The 19,562-nt window shown below is 42.6% G+C and overlaps 2 protein-coding genes across 4 annotated transcripts in view; one reads left to right on the top strand and one right to left on the bottom strand.

Moving 5' to 3' along the window:
• LOC138959659 (transmembrane channel-like protein 7) overlaps positions 1–6,895 on the bottom strand; it is a gene marked incomplete in the record, with an annotated part of 71,013 nt that extends 64,118 nt beyond the window's left edge. The window contains 1 exon segment of the mRNA XM_070331236.1: positions 5,747–6,895. Coding sequence (XP_070187337.1) covers positions 5,747–6,528 — 782 coding nt within the window.
• Positions 6,896–7,267: 372 nt separating this feature from the next.
• LOC138959660 (ependymin-related protein 2-like) overlaps positions 7,268–19,562 on the top strand; it is a 73,063-nt gene continuing 60,768 nt past the window's right edge. The window contains exons 1-4 of one of the 3 annotated variants that reach the window (XR_011453770.1): positions 7,268–7,504; positions 15,389–15,520; positions 18,453–18,543; positions 18,918–19,125. The gene's annotated coding sequence lies outside the window, so the exon portion shown is untranslated. Of the gene's footprint in view, positions 7,505–15,388; positions 15,521–18,452; positions 18,544–18,917; positions 19,126–19,562 lie in introns of those variants that run through there. The other 2 variants (XR_011453769.1, XM_070331238.1) reach the window with 2 other exon arrangements.

Raw genomic sequence — 19,562 nt, 5'->3', positions numbered from 1 at the left:
AAGGGCTAAAACAATCTTTCCACACATGCCATTCTGATCCAGTACTTTCCATAGTTTCTCCCTGTGAACAGAGTCAAACGCTTTCCGAAAATCTATAAAGGCTGCATACAGTTTTCTATGTCTCAACAACAGTGTAAATATGTGGTCTACTGTAGAGTGATCTTGGCGAAAACCAGCTTGCTCCTCCCCAACAACTTCGTTCTCTTCTATCCAATCAGAAATACGTTTATTCAAAATAAAACTGTATAATTTGCTGCATACATTCAACAACGAAACACCTCTATAATTATCCGGTGAATCAATATCTCCTTTCTTATGAATTGGGTGCAAAATCGAGTGTGACCATTCATCGGGAAACAAACCGTTGTCAAATAAATGATTAAAAAATGTGGTCAAAAAAGGCAAGAGTATATCAATACCATTCTTATAAAACTCGTTAATCAACCCATCTGGGCCAGCTGCCTTTTCATTTTTCAGCGCCCGGGCTGCACGCATTACCTCATCATGTGTGATCAATTGGTTTAAAGAGTCACAATTTCTTATCCCTCCTTGCTCAAATCTTTGATCACCTTCATTACCTGGAGTATTTGTTTCAGCAGGTGGTACGGTACCAAAAACATCGCGAAAATGCTCATACCACTGTTCCATCGATAGACAGAGACAGAGACAGACAGAGACAGACAGACAGAGACAGACAGACAGACAGGGAAAAAATCACAAAGTCGAAAACTTTATTACCAAAGGATCGTAGCGAGAAAAAAAAAAGAGAGAGAGAGAGAGAGAGAGAGAGAGAGAGAGAGAGAGAGAGAGACAGAGAGACAGAGAGTCAGAGAGAGAGAGAGAGACAGACAGGCAGAGAGACACAGACAGAGTGACACACAGACAGATAGACGTACAGAGAATCAGATAGGTATTTTTAGAAGGAGAGAAAAGACAGGGTGAGAGGGAGGAGGTGGGGGAGTAAAGGGCAGGCTGCTTCAATCGCATATTCGACCTCCTCTGGCAAAAGTGTAAAAGAGAAAATTCGGCTGCAAACTGACCGCAATAATTATACACCATCATAATTGTGCACGATCTACCGACCGTCGTTAAAAGTTGTGCACGTCAGTCAAAGAGAATTGGGCCACGTACATGTAGTAAACAAGCGCATAAGTGCACAAGCGCACAACTCCCCCCCCCCCCCAACACAAACACATACACAACCCCAACACAGACACATAATATACTTCACAAAACGCCAGTTCAGTGTACGACAAGGTGTCTTTCATTCTCAGTTATCTTGTATGGTCATGTGTACTTCCTTCTTGCAAGGCCTTTGTCTGATTCGCAATCAGTCTTACATTGAACAATTACGAGCCGTACTTGCTGATAAGAGACATTGAAGGAGGTTAGACATTAATATAATATACATGACTCAGTCAGCCGATATGTGCTTAGATTTCCCAATAGTTGATTATCACAGTTCTGAGAATTAACTGTTCGACTGATTCGAATGAAGAAGTATCATTCCCTTTGGCACTTTCAGTTTTACCTTTAGAATACAATTGAAGTGCTTATGTTTGACGTTGTTTTGCAACTGTTCTTATGAGCTTAACTTTGACACTGGTTGGCTGGTTGAGTTGATCTGGTGAAAAGGATATAATACATGCAGAACCGTATATATATATACATGTATACATATAGGATTCCCTCGTTACAACCAATGATTTATCCTAATTATCACGACTTCATGTTCGCCCGCACTTAATTACACTTACTTTAGTCTGGGATGACAGGATAATGGCTGAATGGAGTTACTTAATGAGCAGTGACATTAGACCACACGGTTGCAAAATGTCCATGCATGTCTCATTTCACGGCTTCCCTTTCAGCTAGGGTCAAGATACAGTAAGTGCCTAGCTGTACCGATAACATCTAACATAACATGATACAGTACTTAATGAGCAGTGACATTAGACCACACGGTTGCAAAATGTCCCTGCATGTCTCGGTTTCACTCTCTTCCCTTCCAGCTAGGGTCAAGATACAGTAAGTGCCTAGCTGTACCAGTAACATCTAACATAACATGATACAGTACTTCAGGTTAACTGCATATATATACTTGAGTCCTTGCGGCGATGAATGATTTAGTTATATAACGCACCAGCCGAGACCGGTGTCCGACATAAGCTCGAACGACAAATGCTCGAATGGACAAATACTCGACGCGACAAAAGCCGACGCGACATATGCTCGAACGACAAATGCTCGAATGGACAAATGCTCGACGCGACAAAAGCTCGACGCGACAATGCTCGAACGACAGAAGCTCGACCGGACAAATGCTCGACGCGACAAAAGCTCGACGCGACATATGCTCGAACGACACAAGCTCGACCGGACTGTAGAATGATGCTGTCAAAACTACTTTGATAACGCCATATCTGAAACTGTCACGGTGATGTTGTTCTAGTTTCGAGCGACAAATTGACTGAATTTGTTTGATATCACGTTGTTGTTGTTGTTGTTGTTGTTGTTGTTGTTGTTGTTGTTGTTGTTGTTGTTGTTGTTGTTGTTGTTGTTGTAAGCACGCCGCTGCTGGATTTCGAGCGACAAATTGACTAAATTTGTTTGATATCACGTTGTTGGTTTAAACAAGTTTAACTTTATTTCTGAATTGATACTCACAGCAAGCAAACAAACAGTCGTCCATCTGCCCGTTCCGCTTACCTGAACCTTTCCTGATAAACCGTCAATCCCGGGCCAAATCAAAATAATAACATTGACAAATCTAAACCCCGACACGATCTTCCCCCTTCTTTTTTCTCTTCGTTCTTTTTTTCTTATACTCTCTCTCTCTCTCTCTCTCTCTCTCTCTCTCTCTCTCTCTCTCTCTCTCTCTCTCTCTCTCTCTCTCTCTCTCTCTCTCTCTCTCTCTCTCTCTCTCTCAGTCTCTCTCTCTCTCTCTTGCAGAGAGATTTTAAAATAACACAAAATAAACAGATAGGCAAAATAACACCGAGAAGGTCACGCACAGACACGTTCGATCTTTCGTTGCGTCGAGCTTATGTCCATTCGAGCTTTTATCGCATCGAGCTTTTGTCGCGTCGAGCATTTGTCGTTCGAGCATATATGTCGCGTCGAGCTTTTGTCGTGTCGAGCATTTGTCCATTCGAGCATTTGTCGTTCGAGCATATGTCGCGTCGAGCTTTTGTCGCGTCGAGCATTTGTCCATTCGAGCATTTGTCGTTCGAGATTTTGTCGTTCGAGCTTTTGTCGTTCGAGCTTATGTCATGTACCCGCGGAGACACATTCAGTTGGCAGGCTAGATACCATCAGAACTCGAAACTCAACGGTTCTGATACCATCTGCCGCAACATTGCACTTGAACTGAACTATGTATACTTGAGTCCTTTATGATTTTGGTCATGGTGTATTATGACGTCCTATTGGCACACACACACACACAAACATGCCACAATATTTCGAACTCGAGTACTCAACAGTACTGATACCACGGCGCAGAATATTCATCATACTCAAACTGAACTATGTGTTCTTGAGATCTTGAGTTGACAAATAAAATAAAATTTCAATGTTTTTCTGATGATACCCCGTCACTGAAAAAATGCCGCAACGTTCGGTCTGCCATCAAAACTCGAACACTCAGTTGTTGTGATATCACATGCCGCATATTATACTTGAACTGGAATATGTATTTTTGAGTAATTAAGGTGACACGTTATTTTTGTCATGGTGCATTATGACGACCTGGCATTGACAAAACGCCGCAATTTCCAGTCTGCAATCAGAACTTGAACGCTCAGCTGTTCTGTCGAAAACATCAGCTGCAACTTCGCACTTGAACTAGCATATACAATTTTATAAAATACAATTATATCCTTACAGTTATATCCTTGTGATGGTGTATTCTTCTTCTTCTGGCCGATCGTCTTTGAAGGACACATGATTTTGTATGGTTTATTATGACATCCAAGACACGTTCGAGATAGTATCCGATTTCCACCGGAGACGTTTGCCTCGTACTGATAGGCACACATGTATGGTGCATAAAACTGGTCGTGTAAATAAAGACGAGAGCCGTTAACACTGTCAACATACACACTCTCTCTCTCTATCTCTCTCTCTCTCTCTCTCTCTCTCTCTCTCTCTCTCTCTCTCTCTCTCTCTCTCTCTCTCTCTCTCTCTCTCTCTCTCTCTCTCTCTCTCTCTCTCTCTCTCTCTCTCTCTCTCTCTCTCTCTCTCTCTCTCTCTCTCTCTCTCTCTCTCTCTCTCTTTCTGCGAACTCAATGACAATTTGTCAAAAGCCAACTTCCCCAAACAGCCAAACCTTTACAGGGACCGACTATTTTATCTGGCTAAGCATCGGCTATTAACCTTCATCAAATAAGTATCATCTGTGTCGTGAAAATCCACTGGGACCTCGATCAATACAAGGATATGACATGAATCAATATATCTCTTCATTTCGGTATGAATTGTGTGCGTTTCTGTACACACACTAATATCACCTCTAACAACGAGTTCAACCGAGATATCGTATGGGACGCAACACTATTTCGCGCGCGCGTGTGTGGTGTGCGTTTATTTGTGCGCTTGCGTGCGTCTACGTCAAAACAAGCAGTACCAGTCTAACACTGGTCTTTGCAATAGAATATTACAAACATGGCATCATTGACAATATATATATATATATTGCTATTTCATATGTTGTAAACGTGGATTTCCATTGGTCAATTGGGCAAAACTGAGCTCAGTGCAAAAGTGATATCGACGACATTTCCGTCGATATCAGTTTTGATATCGACGACCTCTTTATTGCTTCCCCACTTCAAAAACAAAAACACCTACATTTAAAAACAAACAAATATATATATATATGAAAATGTAATTATCCCAGAATTTAGTTGAGCAAGTGACAAAAGACTTTTTGAAAGAAAAGACATTTTGAAATACTGAAAAGTACAAGAAAAGAGTGAACAAAAAGAAATAATAATCAGAGGGAGGGATATGGAACAGCCAAAACTGAGACAAATACTTTTGTAATTTCTTTTCAGTAAATACAAAATGTCCAGAGAATTAGCAATATCTAACATTGACTGACTGTAAGACGATATCTTCTGCTATTGGTCTGTTTCGACAGTGATATCAAAATCTCGACCGGACTGTCTCAACAGACCATAGCAGAAGATATCATCACACAGTCCGTCAATATTGGGTAATATCAATGCCAACTTCCACAGCAATCTTCCTTGCGATCGCAGAAACAGCCGGGGGGGGGGGGGGGGGGGGGAGGACGGCTAACTAAATTTGAATAATCCTTAATATTAGAAGATCACAAAATACGAAATTCGCATATGATGTCCCGACATATTTTGCCGTGATTTTGCTCGGCTTGAACCTATAAAAATTGTTTTGCCTCAATAATGGTTTGACAGACACTTAAAAGTTTAGCTAAAGAATAACGTTGCGGTAGATGGTATAAGTACATAAGTACATCTTCTTACTTACTGTATATTTGATCGAAACTTTCATGCAAAGAAAGCTCGACACACATGAACACACGATCACAAACACACACCTCTGCGCCAAACTACCCTCCACCCCCATCCCCGACAACCAGACACACACAACCCCTACCCCCACCACACACACACACACACACTCACACACACACACACACGCAAACACACACACACACACACACACACACAAACACTACTCAATCCACAAAAACAAAGACTACCTGAGCGACTGGGCCACGTCAGCGGTATCATGCATCTCCAGCAGTCGCTGGGACAGAGGCTTGACCTTCGGCACAGCCTGGGAACTGGGCAGTCCGGTCAGTTCCTCATAGTCCTCCCCATCCCCGGCGTCCCCCCCTCCATCCCCGTGACTAGCAGAGCGCTTCAGACTCTTGCGGACACGGCGACGGATGCGGATGGTGGCCAGAAGATCCTTCGTCCGCTGCATGTCTTCTGGGCTGAGGTTCTCCAAAGAATCGTGGTCTTCGTCACCATCGTGGTTCCTCCTTCGAGAACTTTGCCGAGAACGCGTGTAGCGTCGTCGCAGAGTCGGGTTCCGGTCCAGGGTCTCATCCTGAGAAAAGCCTGGGTTGTATCTCCCTGCAAGATCAGTAGTCTGGTGGTGGTTACGTCCGTTCTCTACAGCATCTAAGTGGTCAAAACCTGGCGGGATTTCTGTGGCGTAAGAATCGGGGTCGTAGCCCCGCCGGCGGTCATCCATGATGGGAGAGGCTCCGTTTTGATCCACGGCGCTGGGGAAATCAAACACCTGATTGTCAAACTCACCCGACGAGCTACGGTGATATCGAGGGTACCCGTTGACGTTATCAGGGTGGTAGTGACCAGGAGGTACTCCATTATCGTGTCCAACCTCTCTGTCGTTGTTTTGGTGCCGTGGGTGGGGCAGGGTTTCCGCGTCATAATCCGGAGGTACCTCGTCCCAATCTTCGTCTCCTCCAGTCGTCTGCGGCGGAAAGTGATCGTGACCTCTTGGGTAAGCCATGACTGGCACTTCCCGTGTTGAAACAGGGCTTAGCCCACACTGAACAATACCCAGTTACTCAACTCACACAATATGGTGTGTGTAGGCTTCCAGTTTTCCTGTTCTCGGCCTTCCTCGACGCTCGATCACAGCAGTATACAACGCCAGCAAACCAAACACTAACCACGTGTGGGCCAGTGGCGGGCCAAATCACAAACACAACACCACAGTAGCAACACAGAGCGCGCGGTTGCGGCACCGCAACAGATTATTGCTTGTTGTTAGTTTACTGCACTAACGTGGCATGCTGTCTCCACCGTGGCATTAACTTGATTAAGTGGTCAAAGATAACAGGTGGGGGAAAAAAGAATACTCTGAGATAACAGGATAGAAAAAACACCTGAGTGGTACACTGTCCCACTGGCACTGACTGACTGGAAGCTAACCCTGTGTGCCCGCGAGGAAGGAGCGAGGCCTTGTGACTAGTGACATACCTGAGCGAGTCAAACACAATGCAACGTTCCTTCGTCTTTCACAACAATCAAAGGGGCGTGCTCTTTGGTGGTGGTGACCTGTTGAGGTACCCGATAGGTACGCTCCACTGTTCCTGCTTCATGTACACTCTCTCTCTCGAGCTGTTGTCAAGTCGCGTGCGTTCAAGTGCTCTGAAGCGTTGACAGACTGAGAGAGAGAGAGAGAGAGAGAGAGAGAGAGAGAGAGAGAGAGAGAGAGAGAGAGAGAAAGAGAGAGATAGAGAGCAGTTTGGCCGATCCCAGCTGTGTGGTGGTGGTGGTGGTGAAGGCACTTCAAAAGCAGACACAGTTTAGTTAAGCCGAACTGTGGCTGTCGCTCTCTACCTTGCAATGTAAGTCGACACAGCCTGCTTTTTCTTATCTTTCTTTTTGCCTTTCTTTTCAGGCGCAGTTAATTCACACGCTGACGAAGACACAGCGAACAGAGGTCGGGACCCGGCGATACCTTCCAGGATTTTAAAAAGGTTTGTGTGGCTCCGAGGCTAAACTGGTCCGGGGGTAAAATCTTTTATATTTCTGGCCTTCTTTATGCCTTTGATACCTTCGTTGTTTGTCCAGACTGAGCCTCCGATTTCTGTGGCTATCCTGTCCTCAAAACCATCCGAGGACACGGCTAGCGGCCGGAGTGGATCACAAATAATAGAAATATCTCACTGGCCGCGATTCATCGCGAGAAACTTGAAACGCCGGGAGGGCAAAGACCAGCATAGTTTCCCCCTCATAAAATAATCACAGAAAATGACACAAGCTGCGTGACGAGCTATGACAGGGCTGTTTGGTTTCAACTCCGAGACAGTTTGCAGTGACGGACATCCGTGTTGGCACACCTTGACGTTATGTCATCAGGCAGACAGCACTCAGAGCAGCTATTACATTTCAGACGATTCTTTGTCAACTTTTAATTCATTGTGTGGTTTGTACAACGATGAAAGGGATCCCTTTCTTTGTAGTTTTCTACAGAATGGGTGTGTTTGGTTTGTTGTTACCGTCTCCTTAACCCCTTCCAATTAGTATGACTCAGTGGCGGTTTGGAAGTTCTCTTTACCTCTGACAAAACAGGTAACTTTTCATTATTTGTGTCTTTTATACAGAGGTAGCAGGTGTCCCTGTTTCCACTTTGTAGTGTTATTCACTTATTGTTCTTCTAACCGAGTGATTTTGGTTACCGACGTACTTCTTTACCCCTTTCAATTAATCTGACTAGTGCGCTTTGGACGGTTTTATCTGCCAGTGAAAAATAAGGTAACTGAATTTAATGCACAGGTAACAACTCTATGCATGTCCTGTGTTTCGTAATCACTGACACTGTGTTCGTGTTCAAAATAGATATCAGCGAGTATAAAACTGACGTCACGTCGTTAATCATCATTTTAAGAAGTGAAGTTCACAACGCTTCGGAGTTATAAACACAACAGGATTTGCCTCAAGGTGTAAGAGCATGCATGCACTAATATTTCCATCACGCTCCGTCGCAATAAGTTATAACATAAAGCCTTCGAGTCTAACCAGACAATGCGCTATCATCAAGTCACATTTTAAAGACACACTCCTTCTCGTGTAAACGATCAGTTAAACTAACACAGATTTGTTCAGACTTTCAAATGAAATAAAAGCGTCCTTCAACCAAAACGCATGCCAATTATCAACAACTTGACAGCTTTCTGTGTACAGTGGCAATTGTTTGCTGAATTGATTTTGCAAATTGACATAGCCATAGGTCATCGGGTGTCACTTTCGAAATCAATGAAGCAGAAATGTTTACTCTACAACGAAAGCAGCAAGACTAGTGAGGTGTACTATTTTGTGTCCAAGTGGAAGAACGCTCTTCAGTATTCCATGCATAAAATAGACTATTCATACCTATGTTCCAAGAAAGAGCCTCGACAGGTCTGTGGTGGTATACATAGTATGATCGCCTTCGCGAGAAGGCTGATACCTTTAAGGTTTTGTACACGTGTTTTTGGTTTTGTACATGTGTATAATAATGTCATTGTAAAGCGCTTGGAGCTTTTAGGTAAGCGCTCTATAAGTTTCCATTATTATTATTATTATTATTAAGGGTGTAGCCCTTTCGTCCTCAATGTCAATCTGACACATTAATCAAGGATATTTTTTTCCACTGGTAAAAGAAATAGCACTAAGAAAACTGCACACACACACAAATCCGAACACACTGCGTGCACACTTTACAGCGGGTAAGTGTTCGAAAGACAGTTGATTATAATGTTATGATAAAGACAGTGGAACAGTGACCGCTGCACCGAAAAAGGGGGCACATCGTAAAATATTCGGGAGTGCCACTCCTTCAACACGTGACTGACAATCTTGACTCGACCCCGTTGACATGAACAGAACAATGCCATCGTATCTTTCCAGGAAAGGGATAGAAAGTGCAAGCTTTCCACACAAAAAAGTAACAGTAGTAGGAATAATAATTGTACATAACAAAAATGGCACTGGTATCATTCCTTAGATTCCTAACTCCCGGATAACAGTATGCCTGCGGAAAGAATGCAGTGCGAAGGTTAACGCTACGAGACAGCAAAATTGCAAATTGCAACATGGTAGAGGTCCACACTGCGCACGGACTATTACATAGGTTACACACTCCGAGTTTTGATTATCTTGCATATTTTCCCGAGGGTCCATTTTCAGGTATTACCGAGCCTGCGCACGAAAAAGATCCCACGTTCACAGCGAAAGTCTCAGGGCTTGGAAAACACGAAGACACGCATTCATCATCTCTCGTCTCTGATTATCATGATCGTATTTCGATACTTTGACGAGACAAACCCAATGCTGGTGTGTCGAAGAAGACAGCCACAGCGGGCTTGTTCGAATCAAAGTATCACACCATATCGTCAGCGTATTACCAAAATCTGTCCCAATATAGACCAGTTGGTCTAAGAGGACGTTAAACCCTAATAGTCAGTCAGTCAGTCTCCCTCTCTCTCTCTCTCTCTCTCTCTCTCTCTCTCTCACGGTTCTGTGTAGATGGCTGTCTGTGTAAAAATTAGGGAGTATCGTCCCTTGATCCCACTCGCGATACTCGTTGAACATGCCTTTGACCATGCAGTCGCTTCAGCCAGCGAAATATCTCGACTCCGCTCTTTAAATCCATGCAGAATGTGCGTATCGTATGAAGTATTCTTTATTTTCTCAATATTGACACGTAGGCCTGTACCTATGCGTGATATTGACTTTGACACCATAAAATATTTCAGTCGTATGTTGAAAAAAGTAGTCCATCTGTAAACTCTGAATATGCAGATGACCTCTATAAATTATTCAATTGTACTCTGAAATCAAAGACAATGACCAATGACAGTTGAGATCGAAACTCGGTTGTGATGGGTTATCCATATATGGTTGTGATGGATAAAGAAACAAATCAACTCTCGATTGATATCAGGTGAAAATCACAGTTTCAGGCAAGGTTAGAAGATATGATATTTAAATTATTTTATTTTTGCCATTTTCAAACGTAGCGCAGAAACAACGATCGCCGGTCGCGCACATGATTTCTTAACATGAAACAGCAGTGATTTACAAATACTAATTTTGTCCATCATACAATGTGAATAGGCTTCCTATCACTAGTTCTTACCATAAGGCATCACGCATGAAACAGCAGTGGTTTTCAAACAGTAGTAATGTTTACAACCACACATGAACTAGTGATTTCCAAGCACCAATTCTTGCCATCATACATACCATAAAAAGCTGCTCAAACTATGTGTGTGTGTGTGTGTGTGTGTGTGTGTGTGTGTGTGTGTCTGTGTACTGTCCATACGCACACTGCAGCCGGCATCTATGGCAAAGTGGAGAGCAATTCGATCACTCTCGGTCCTGTGGCGCTCCTCATTTCTTTAACCCACAAACCCTAACTAGAAAGACATGCCCGTCTGGCTTTTTTTTTGCCCCTTGCCGCAGAATGGTCAGCATGTCTTGCAATGTTTGACCCCGAGTTTAAACTGGCCCAGGCCCTCCATTGTTGACCAGCAGCTTACACCGCTTGGCCGCCTGTCCCGCTTTTCTCACATGCCTCTTGGCAGCAGTGGTCTTCTTTTTATTTTATTTGTTCTTCTCCTTTTCTTTCTTTCTTCTTCCTTTTCTTTTTTTCCTCCTTGCTTCTTGTCTGGGCCCCCCTCCTTTATTCCCTTGCCGGCCCCCTCAGTCTTTCTCTACTTCTTTTTGTGTATTTCTCCTTTATTTTTCCGCCTCCCTCTCTTGCGTGTAGGGACGAAACACTATCTGTGTGAAAGAACAGACTTGCGGCTATGTTACAAAAGTCGACCTCTCCTTTCTCTTGACCGTTGTTCGTTTGTTGGTCCCTGCGGTGTGTCCGCAAGCGGGGGTCGGTTTGCTGAACATGTGCTCGTTAGGGTCGCGTTGGTCAAAACAAACTTTTCAAAAGTAAAAAAAAAAAAAATTGCAACTGTCATACTCATAGGCAGCGAAATGGTTTGCGTGGTACAATATGAGCACACGCTGGACAATAAAAAAAACAGTGAAGCCCCACAATTATTGGGCCGGCGTGACGCCGTCATCTTGGGCCCCGCCGTCATATTACCACTGATTCTCGGTCTCGTTGATCTTGTATAAACTCCACAGTGAACAAACAAAAAAACACCCTTCGATAGTACTGATGAGCGACCTTGGATACCTTACATTCATTGGGCCAAATTTTACCAACCAATTTTTTTTGTATTTAACTTAGAAATTTGATTCATCCTAAATTGTTTCCCTTCTCATCGAAGGGACGTAACCACTCGTCCACGTTTTCGCAGAAATCGATTTTTGGGGTGAAATATATTAAATATCATCACCAATTTTCTTGACATGCAAGAAACTGACATTCTTTTCGTCCTTAAATAATTTCACTTAATTAATTTTACCAGGAAACAATATTTTAGTCTCGAGTATAAATTGAGGGGGTAATATGACGGCAGGGCCAAGATGACGGCGTCACACCGGCATAGTATAATATTGGCACACACTGGACAGCAAGAAACAAATGGACCAACTTGATAGTAATTTGGCCGGTACGGTATGATATATGGGCACACACCGGCCAATAAGGAACCAGCGAAGCAATTTCGTGCAGCAATTAGGGCAGTGCGGTAGGACTGGCACTGACTTTACAGTATCAATATGAAACCAGTCAAGCAAAACACGGCATCGGATAACCGGTGATGCAAAACGCAATACTGTGGCCAGTACGGTGTGTGTGTGTGTGTGAGAGAGAGAGAGAGAGAGAGAGAGAGAGAGACAGAGAGAGACAGAGAGAGACAGAGAGAGAGAGAGAGAGAGAGAGAGAGAGAGAGAGAGAGAGAGGTCCGAAAGTTAAATCGCCAAACATGATAGTTCATTGCGATGGGAAGGTTGGTAGAAAGGGAAACAATTTCGAAAACAAGAAACGTAGAGCGAGAGAGAGAGAGAACTCGAAAATGTAATTTCCTAAAATGGCACTGCCTTACGACTGGTCTCTGTGTGTGTGTGTGTGTGTGTGTGAAAGAGAGGGATTACACGTAAGAAATAAATGGGGGGTGGGGGGGGGGGGGGGGGGGAGGAGGGGCAGGTTGAATTAAGGGAGAGTTGACGGGAGTGCAAAAGCACAATCAAGCATGTCGAAGCGTGATTGCAGGGGCCGTGCGAGTTCAATAAGAACGTGGTCACATCACATCCGAGCTTCAATTGTAACATCACAAGCCTGCTTTCACACATTGAAGTTAAAACTGCTACAGCAGCACAGTGTAAAGAGAGAACCATAACATGATGATTTAACTAACCATCAAGTCTATTTTTGAATGAGGTAGCAAACTCTCTCTCTCTCTCTCTCTCTCTCTCTCTCTCTCTCTCTCTCTCTCTCTCTCTCTCTCTCTCTCTCTCTCTCTCTCTTTCTCTCTCTCTCTTATTTTCTTTTTGTGTATGTGTACAATGTCTGTATGTAGAGGTTACATGCCGAGTCTCAGTGATTATTAAAAATAATGGTCGAGGTTAGCGGATCATGAAAAATGCGAGCTTTAGCGAGCTTTTTCATGACCGCGAACTGAGACCATTATTTTTTTATAATCACTGAGACGAGGTGTGTAACCTCTTTATTCCTCCTTTCTTCAGTTATTCAAAGAAAAGAGGAGTTTTTTTGCGAAGGTTTGATCGAATACTATTCACTCAACCAGTCAACCTGCGCAGGCGATCGATTAATGCGCGGTTGTATAATTCCGTGCAAATCATTCCATTCTGTTAACACTTCTTGTCAGTTTTCCTATTTTGGACTAAAATCAAGTACACAGATATGCTGTTATTCTGCTGTGGCGGCAAAGGCAGACATTGTGTGTTCTGTATATATATATGTTTTGGTATCGCTTAGGATAATGTTCTTTCGTCAAATGGGACTAGCAGACGAACTTTTGCACCCGTGTTCCAACGTTAAAAACTGTATGAAGTTCAGTTTTCTGGGAAAAATAGTGTATGAAACCGCTTTATGTTGTTTAAATTGATGAGATGTGTGCATTTGGTTGCGTGTGATCTGTTTATTAAATGAAATATTGTTGAAAACTGACCGTCGGATGGCAGTCTATTGTCGAAGAAACTGAGTGAAAAGAAGGGGAACTACTCTTGTCGCTAGACAAAGTATGAGTTACTTGCCTTGTGAAATTGCTTGTGATGAACGTTTGAGCACGGCAGATCTAGATTCAGAAAACAACCGAACTCATGGATTCTATATGGAGATTCATGTGTTCAGGCCTGTAGTTGTTAATTTAAATGCGGCATGTTTGTATTGTTTGCTCCAGAGATGTACATACTTCGTACATTAGAGCGTTCGGAACTTTTCAGTCGCAAAAAGTAGTACCGAAACAGAACAACTTCTCAACCCATTGCACTATCGAGGATTCAGGCTGTTGCTGGGTCGTTATTTGTTTGGTTGCTGGGTCATTATCGAAAAATAACTAGCTCTACAAGTTTACAGAGGCAAAGAAGCAGAGGGGGGAATAAATGTGGTTTATGGTAGCAACAGTATTCTGTATAACAATGCAGGGTCACTGGGTGCATTCAAGTTGGTCTAGTTAGATGAAGTGACAACAGAAAGGGAATAGGGGTTACAGTGCTGTTCCCAGAGGACAGTGAATCGGTTAGACATGGCTTCAAAACATATATATCGGTCAAAGTATCCTGGCTGCAAAACTGTGTTGTTTCAGAAGACATCGTACGTGTCAACACTTTCAACAATATCAGACATTTCAACCACTGATTAAAACACCAAGTGCTCTCCCCAATTTGTCCGCCAACGAATATTCCCAAGTTTGGGACCTGTTGGCGTAATATATCAACAAGATCAAGATCAAGATCAAGACAGACCGACCTGGAGTCAGATCAAGAAAGAATGTGTAAACGACCGAAGACCGAGGCCTGGGAACAACAATGAGACATGTTAACCACTCAGCTTCCCCTCATAAACCTCATTGCAGGATTTCAACAGGCCTCAGGACATAATCATTTTTCAAAACGTTTTCGATAGATATAAATACAGATACATAGATAGATAGACAGATTATGAATTATTTCTAATATGCTGACAGTTAGCAAATGATAACACATCATGTTGAGAAAACGCATACCGCCATGAGCCAGCAGACGAATGTGATACAGCATCCTTTTTGAGACCACGGTGTGTCAACTGATTCCGTTCATCCACCGGATGTTTCCGTTCATCCGCAGGATGTGTCCGTTCATACAGCCCTACTTTTGTCACTTGCTTCGGGAAAAACGTTGTAGTAAGTCGTGTGGGCAGCGCGCTTGTGTGATATTGAAAGAATAAGGTAGCGAAATGGTTGGGCTATGTGTAACTAATAATGCAAACTTTTTTATGCAAACTTATAATAATAATAATACTAAGAGAGCCGAGAAACATGGCACACTCAGAGAATGGGTGGTGCCTTGTCGTTCTTTGAATTGCAGCGCCAACAACAAACTGGCTTTTTGGTATTTTTTGATGATACAGTAAAGTGTATTATTTCTTCGTGTATTATTTGAAAACATTATGTTATTCCTTAGAATAATCCATGCTGATAATGATATTTTTCATTTAAATCTTTTGTTACTCTTGTTTATTTCTTAGTGCGGCAAACAAAAAGGTCCTATCCTGACAGCTATAACATTCAGCGGGTCACCTAGAATCAGTCCTGATTGATCAAATATGCATACGGTGCAATAAAATGGTGATAAAGATAGATAGATTGATAGATAAATCGAAAGATAGACAGATAATTAGATAGATAGTTAAATATGCTGTATGCATTTCAGATACATGAATCTATCTATTGTTTTGATTTTACTTACCACAGGGCCTTCCTCTCTGCTATGGGAACAGGCACAGACTTCAACTTTTCATGAAGGGACACTTTTCTGTGATGCTCCTGGGCCTCAGCTAGGGAGGCGCGTTTGGAGGAGGGTTTACGCACATGCTCTTTAAGCAGGTGAGCATGGCTGCTGTCTGACTGGGTCGCCGCTTTGTCCACCTCATCTTCAGGTATACTGAGATCTGGATCCAACAGCCCAAACAAGGGCTCTCTGACCAAGGCAGTATTTCTTGTGGCCTTCAGAGGGAGTGGCAAGGTGTTGGAGGAACTTGGAGGAACTTGGGATGAAGGGCTGCATAAAGCATCAGCAAATGTTTGCGCTCTGGCACGGGATATTTGTTTCTGGGCGATGTTTGGGAGGGTGTCTGAAGAGGATTGCGTACTTGAGCGCTCGGCTATGTGGCTAGGCAGGTGAGACACCACAAAGGCCTGCGTCCTTTTCCGCTTTCGCAGGCTTGGGTAAGATGTTGATCCTGGAGAAATATTTTGTTTTAGTATTCATGACAACTTTTGTGGCCCCAGCCAATGCACTTTACCAGAAGAGAGGAAAAAAAAAGGTTTAGTACTCTCATAGTACTTTAAGAAGAATTGAGAATACAGTGGAACCTCCCTGTTAAGACCTCTAAAAATGTGGGAAAATCTGCTCTTAACAAGAAAAGCAAATGCTTTATACGACTCCCCTTCGTCATGTCTAAATACAGTGACCCAACCTCCACCCCACACCAAATTAGAACACTCCCTCCCTTTTAACCCCCCTCAGACACACCCCCCACACACACACACACACACACACAACCTAGCCATGGCAAACCTAATTGTCATCATTTTCACCACCTGGGAAATAAATCTCATGTTTCCCATGCAATAAATCGAGGTGGTGAATGGGTTTGAGCTTTCAGGTGAAACGTGGATTGTCAAAGTAAAAGCCAATCAGGCTGATTGTTTGATGTGTGGAACCATCGCGGCTTTGGATTTGTGTTTCCGAGGACAACGATACACCAGTTAACAGTTTCGGCACTTACATGGTACAAAGAAGGAAAACTCACGTGATACCCAAAGCGATTCTGGTTGGACGAGAAATTTCGACGAGCAACCGCTGCATCGTCTGCTCAACGTGATGGAAGCAATGAACGGGACGGTGTGTTTTCCTCTACGTTATAACAAAAACCTCAGGTTACATCCAAATTAGCGATGGCGTCAACATGCTGTGTTATTGGTTGCAGTAATGGGAGTAACCGACTTAAAAAATGGTGGTCGGAAGATTGCAAAATTCATTACGTGCCTCGACGGTCGTTAGTGTGTGGTTGCGAACCACAAGTTCAGGTGGGCATTTGTTATCGCCTGTGTGTCGTGTTTTGACAAACTTAAATTAGTACGACTGTGTTACACGACACTTGAGATTGCCACAAGTTCTCAAACGTCGTATAGTTGTGTTCTTTTATTCTACGTCGCCCGTCTTCGCAGCAGCAGAAAACAACTCGTCAAATTGAGTTCGAGGATTTATTTAGCATTCCATACATACAACTGCACATCGTAGCAGAACTCAAATAGAAGCTTTTTTAACATATAAATCGCGCTGGCATATATAGTAAATACTCAATCTCGAGAATATTCCAGACCGAACATGATACAACTACATTATACGAGCCGTGCATGGACTAAACTAGCGACATTCTCTGTGACGTACATCAAAAGCGCCGACGCACTTAATCCGAACGAACGCCACGAACTCACGACTAAAACAGCATGGTAAACAACTTGTTTTGACAGGACTAGAAAGTTCACCTGCATTCTCGTCCAAGCATAAATATTGTGTTTACAAAATATAATATCGGTACTTTCCCACAAAGTACAAATAAGTCAACTACATGCAACACACAAAACTAAACCAAAGCTCAGCAACGGTAGCGTTTCCTAACAGACTGATGTGAGCCGAATTTATTGGGGAAAGTTCAATGAATGCAAAAAGGTATGCCAAATAGTAGTGTGTCATGTTTCCTTTGCGTTGGGTTGTGGTGAAATACACAGCGGTTATCTGTTTGCGAGTTGCCTGGAACACGGTTTTTTAATAACATCTCTCGATCTTCACATATTTTGTCATGTGAATAAGAACACAACAAGTTCGTCAAACATATAAATTCTTAGTTTATCTGCATTGAATGAATTTACAACGTCCTTCTTGTTAATTGATTATTCATAAAGACTACTTGTTCTGAAAAAAATGTTTCCCCCTTTCAACGGGCGGAGTAGTGCGCCGGAGTAGTGTCCCTTGCGTAGAAACGTGGGCGAATAACACGATCTGCGCATGCGGTGAAATCAACCGGAAAAGGAAAATGACATAAACATGCCGAAAAACGATATGCGCATCACCCGGAAAAGGAAATGGGTCGAATCTGCTCGCGATAAAAGAAGTGCGCATGTGCGAGATCTAAAATGGCCGCGGAACTGTTAACTGGTGTATTGTAAGCATTCACTCTCAAACTCAAAGACCCAATCAATGTTGATATTTACCGCGGCGACTCATGGTCAATTTGCAACTTACCTCTGTAATCGCAAAATCCACAACGAAAAGTCATAAACACTTGAAAAGAATAGACATGTGCTTAACACTTACTGAATTCACACGTATGATCGCAGCTCTGTACATTTTCAGACTGGAAGAAAAGCGTCAACAAGCTACGTTTGACGTCACATACAAGGTTGACGTGTTATCTCGAGCTACTGTGACGATGCTTTGTGGCCCGGAGTTGGATTCTAAAAATTCGTCTCCCTGTGGGTTATAACTTATTGTGCATTTTGTTGCACAACCAAAATGATGACAAAAACGATGTTTGGTGGCTTGACTAAATGTAGTATTTTCGCCTTACGCGACTTGTTGTTTCTTTGTGTTACGAGGATGTGTTCAGGACAGAACCACTCTGGTTTCCAATGTGTGTATCTTGGGATCTTGACGGTTGTAACATGCACTGTTATGTACCTCAATGTGCGATGTAAAGCTGTGGTAGCAATTAAAATATCTGACTCCAACTGTTGCATACTTTTTTTTCAGATGCCAGGATGCTGCTAATGCTCCTATCCTTTCTGCCAGTCCAGTCAATGCTGATCCAGGAGCAGATCAGAGAGACCGGTACGTTTCTACTGTAAATAATTGTTTTAACATGTTTTTCATTAATCTTAATCTTATTATACTGGAATGACTTTGCTTGCAAGCAGTCATTTTTTTAAATTTTCTGTATCCATACTGATTTGTGCAGACATTCCTAGCAAAGTCTTTCCATGGCATGGTAAGTGCAGGTTACATATGGAATCAATTACATTTATACATGTATTTCAAGTACCAAATTACCCCCAGTTGGTATGAATGGAGAGCTTCAGTTGTCTGCTTTTCTGAGGTAGACATTTCCAAGTTTATTGGTGTCACTTGCTCCTTGTATTTTTAATTCATGATGTAAACCTTTTCAGTTACTATTTTTAATTTTTCTATTTTAAGAAAGGTTCATTTGTTTGTCCACAGATTGACACACTGGATGGGAATGGGGTGGTTGTCCGTTTACTTAGGAAACAAGGATCATCGTTTGTGTGGCCTGCTGTGGAGGAGATATTTTTTGTGAAGTTTGAGGAAGTAGTTGAGGTGCTGCCTGTCCCAACTCTTGACAGACGTAGACACACATTTCAATAAAAAGTTGTTTCGTTTTGACTGAAATAAACCCATGGTTAACTGATATTGGTGTCTGTGTTTGTTTGCGGTGTCTTGTGGTTTGTGGTGTGCTACGAGACGTTCTGTGTCATTTGATGAATATCTGCATGTATTACCAAGATTTTTCAAAGTATGTCCATATTCCTGTTTTAAGTATTCATGGAGATTCTTTAAATCATACAATTTTGCAGATAGCAATATCTGATCACTTGCTGGAAAGGTTTTCTGTAAATGAGGAAATTGTTGATCTGGCGTCCTCATAGTAATCCCCCCATTATGTAAGTGTATGGTATATTTTGAAACTTCTGGTACTTCCATGAAGCAATTTCTATTGTATCTCATTGGAAATTGCATGATAATCACTTGTATTTTTTATGATAAGAGTAAAAATGTGCCTCTAATGGTGTCCTGTGTTACACGCGAGATGAGGCAACCTTCAACACATTATCTTAAATTACAACA

The sequence above is a fragment of the Littorina saxatilis genome, linkage group LG2 (genome assembly GCF_037325665.1).
Source record: "Littorina saxatilis isolate snail1 linkage group LG2, US_GU_Lsax_2.0, whole genome shotgun sequence".
Taxonomy (NCBI): domain Eukaryota; kingdom Metazoa; phylum Mollusca; class Gastropoda; order Littorinimorpha; family Littorinidae; genus Littorina; species Littorina saxatilis.
This window is presented reverse-complemented; position numbering and strand designations above follow the sequence as displayed.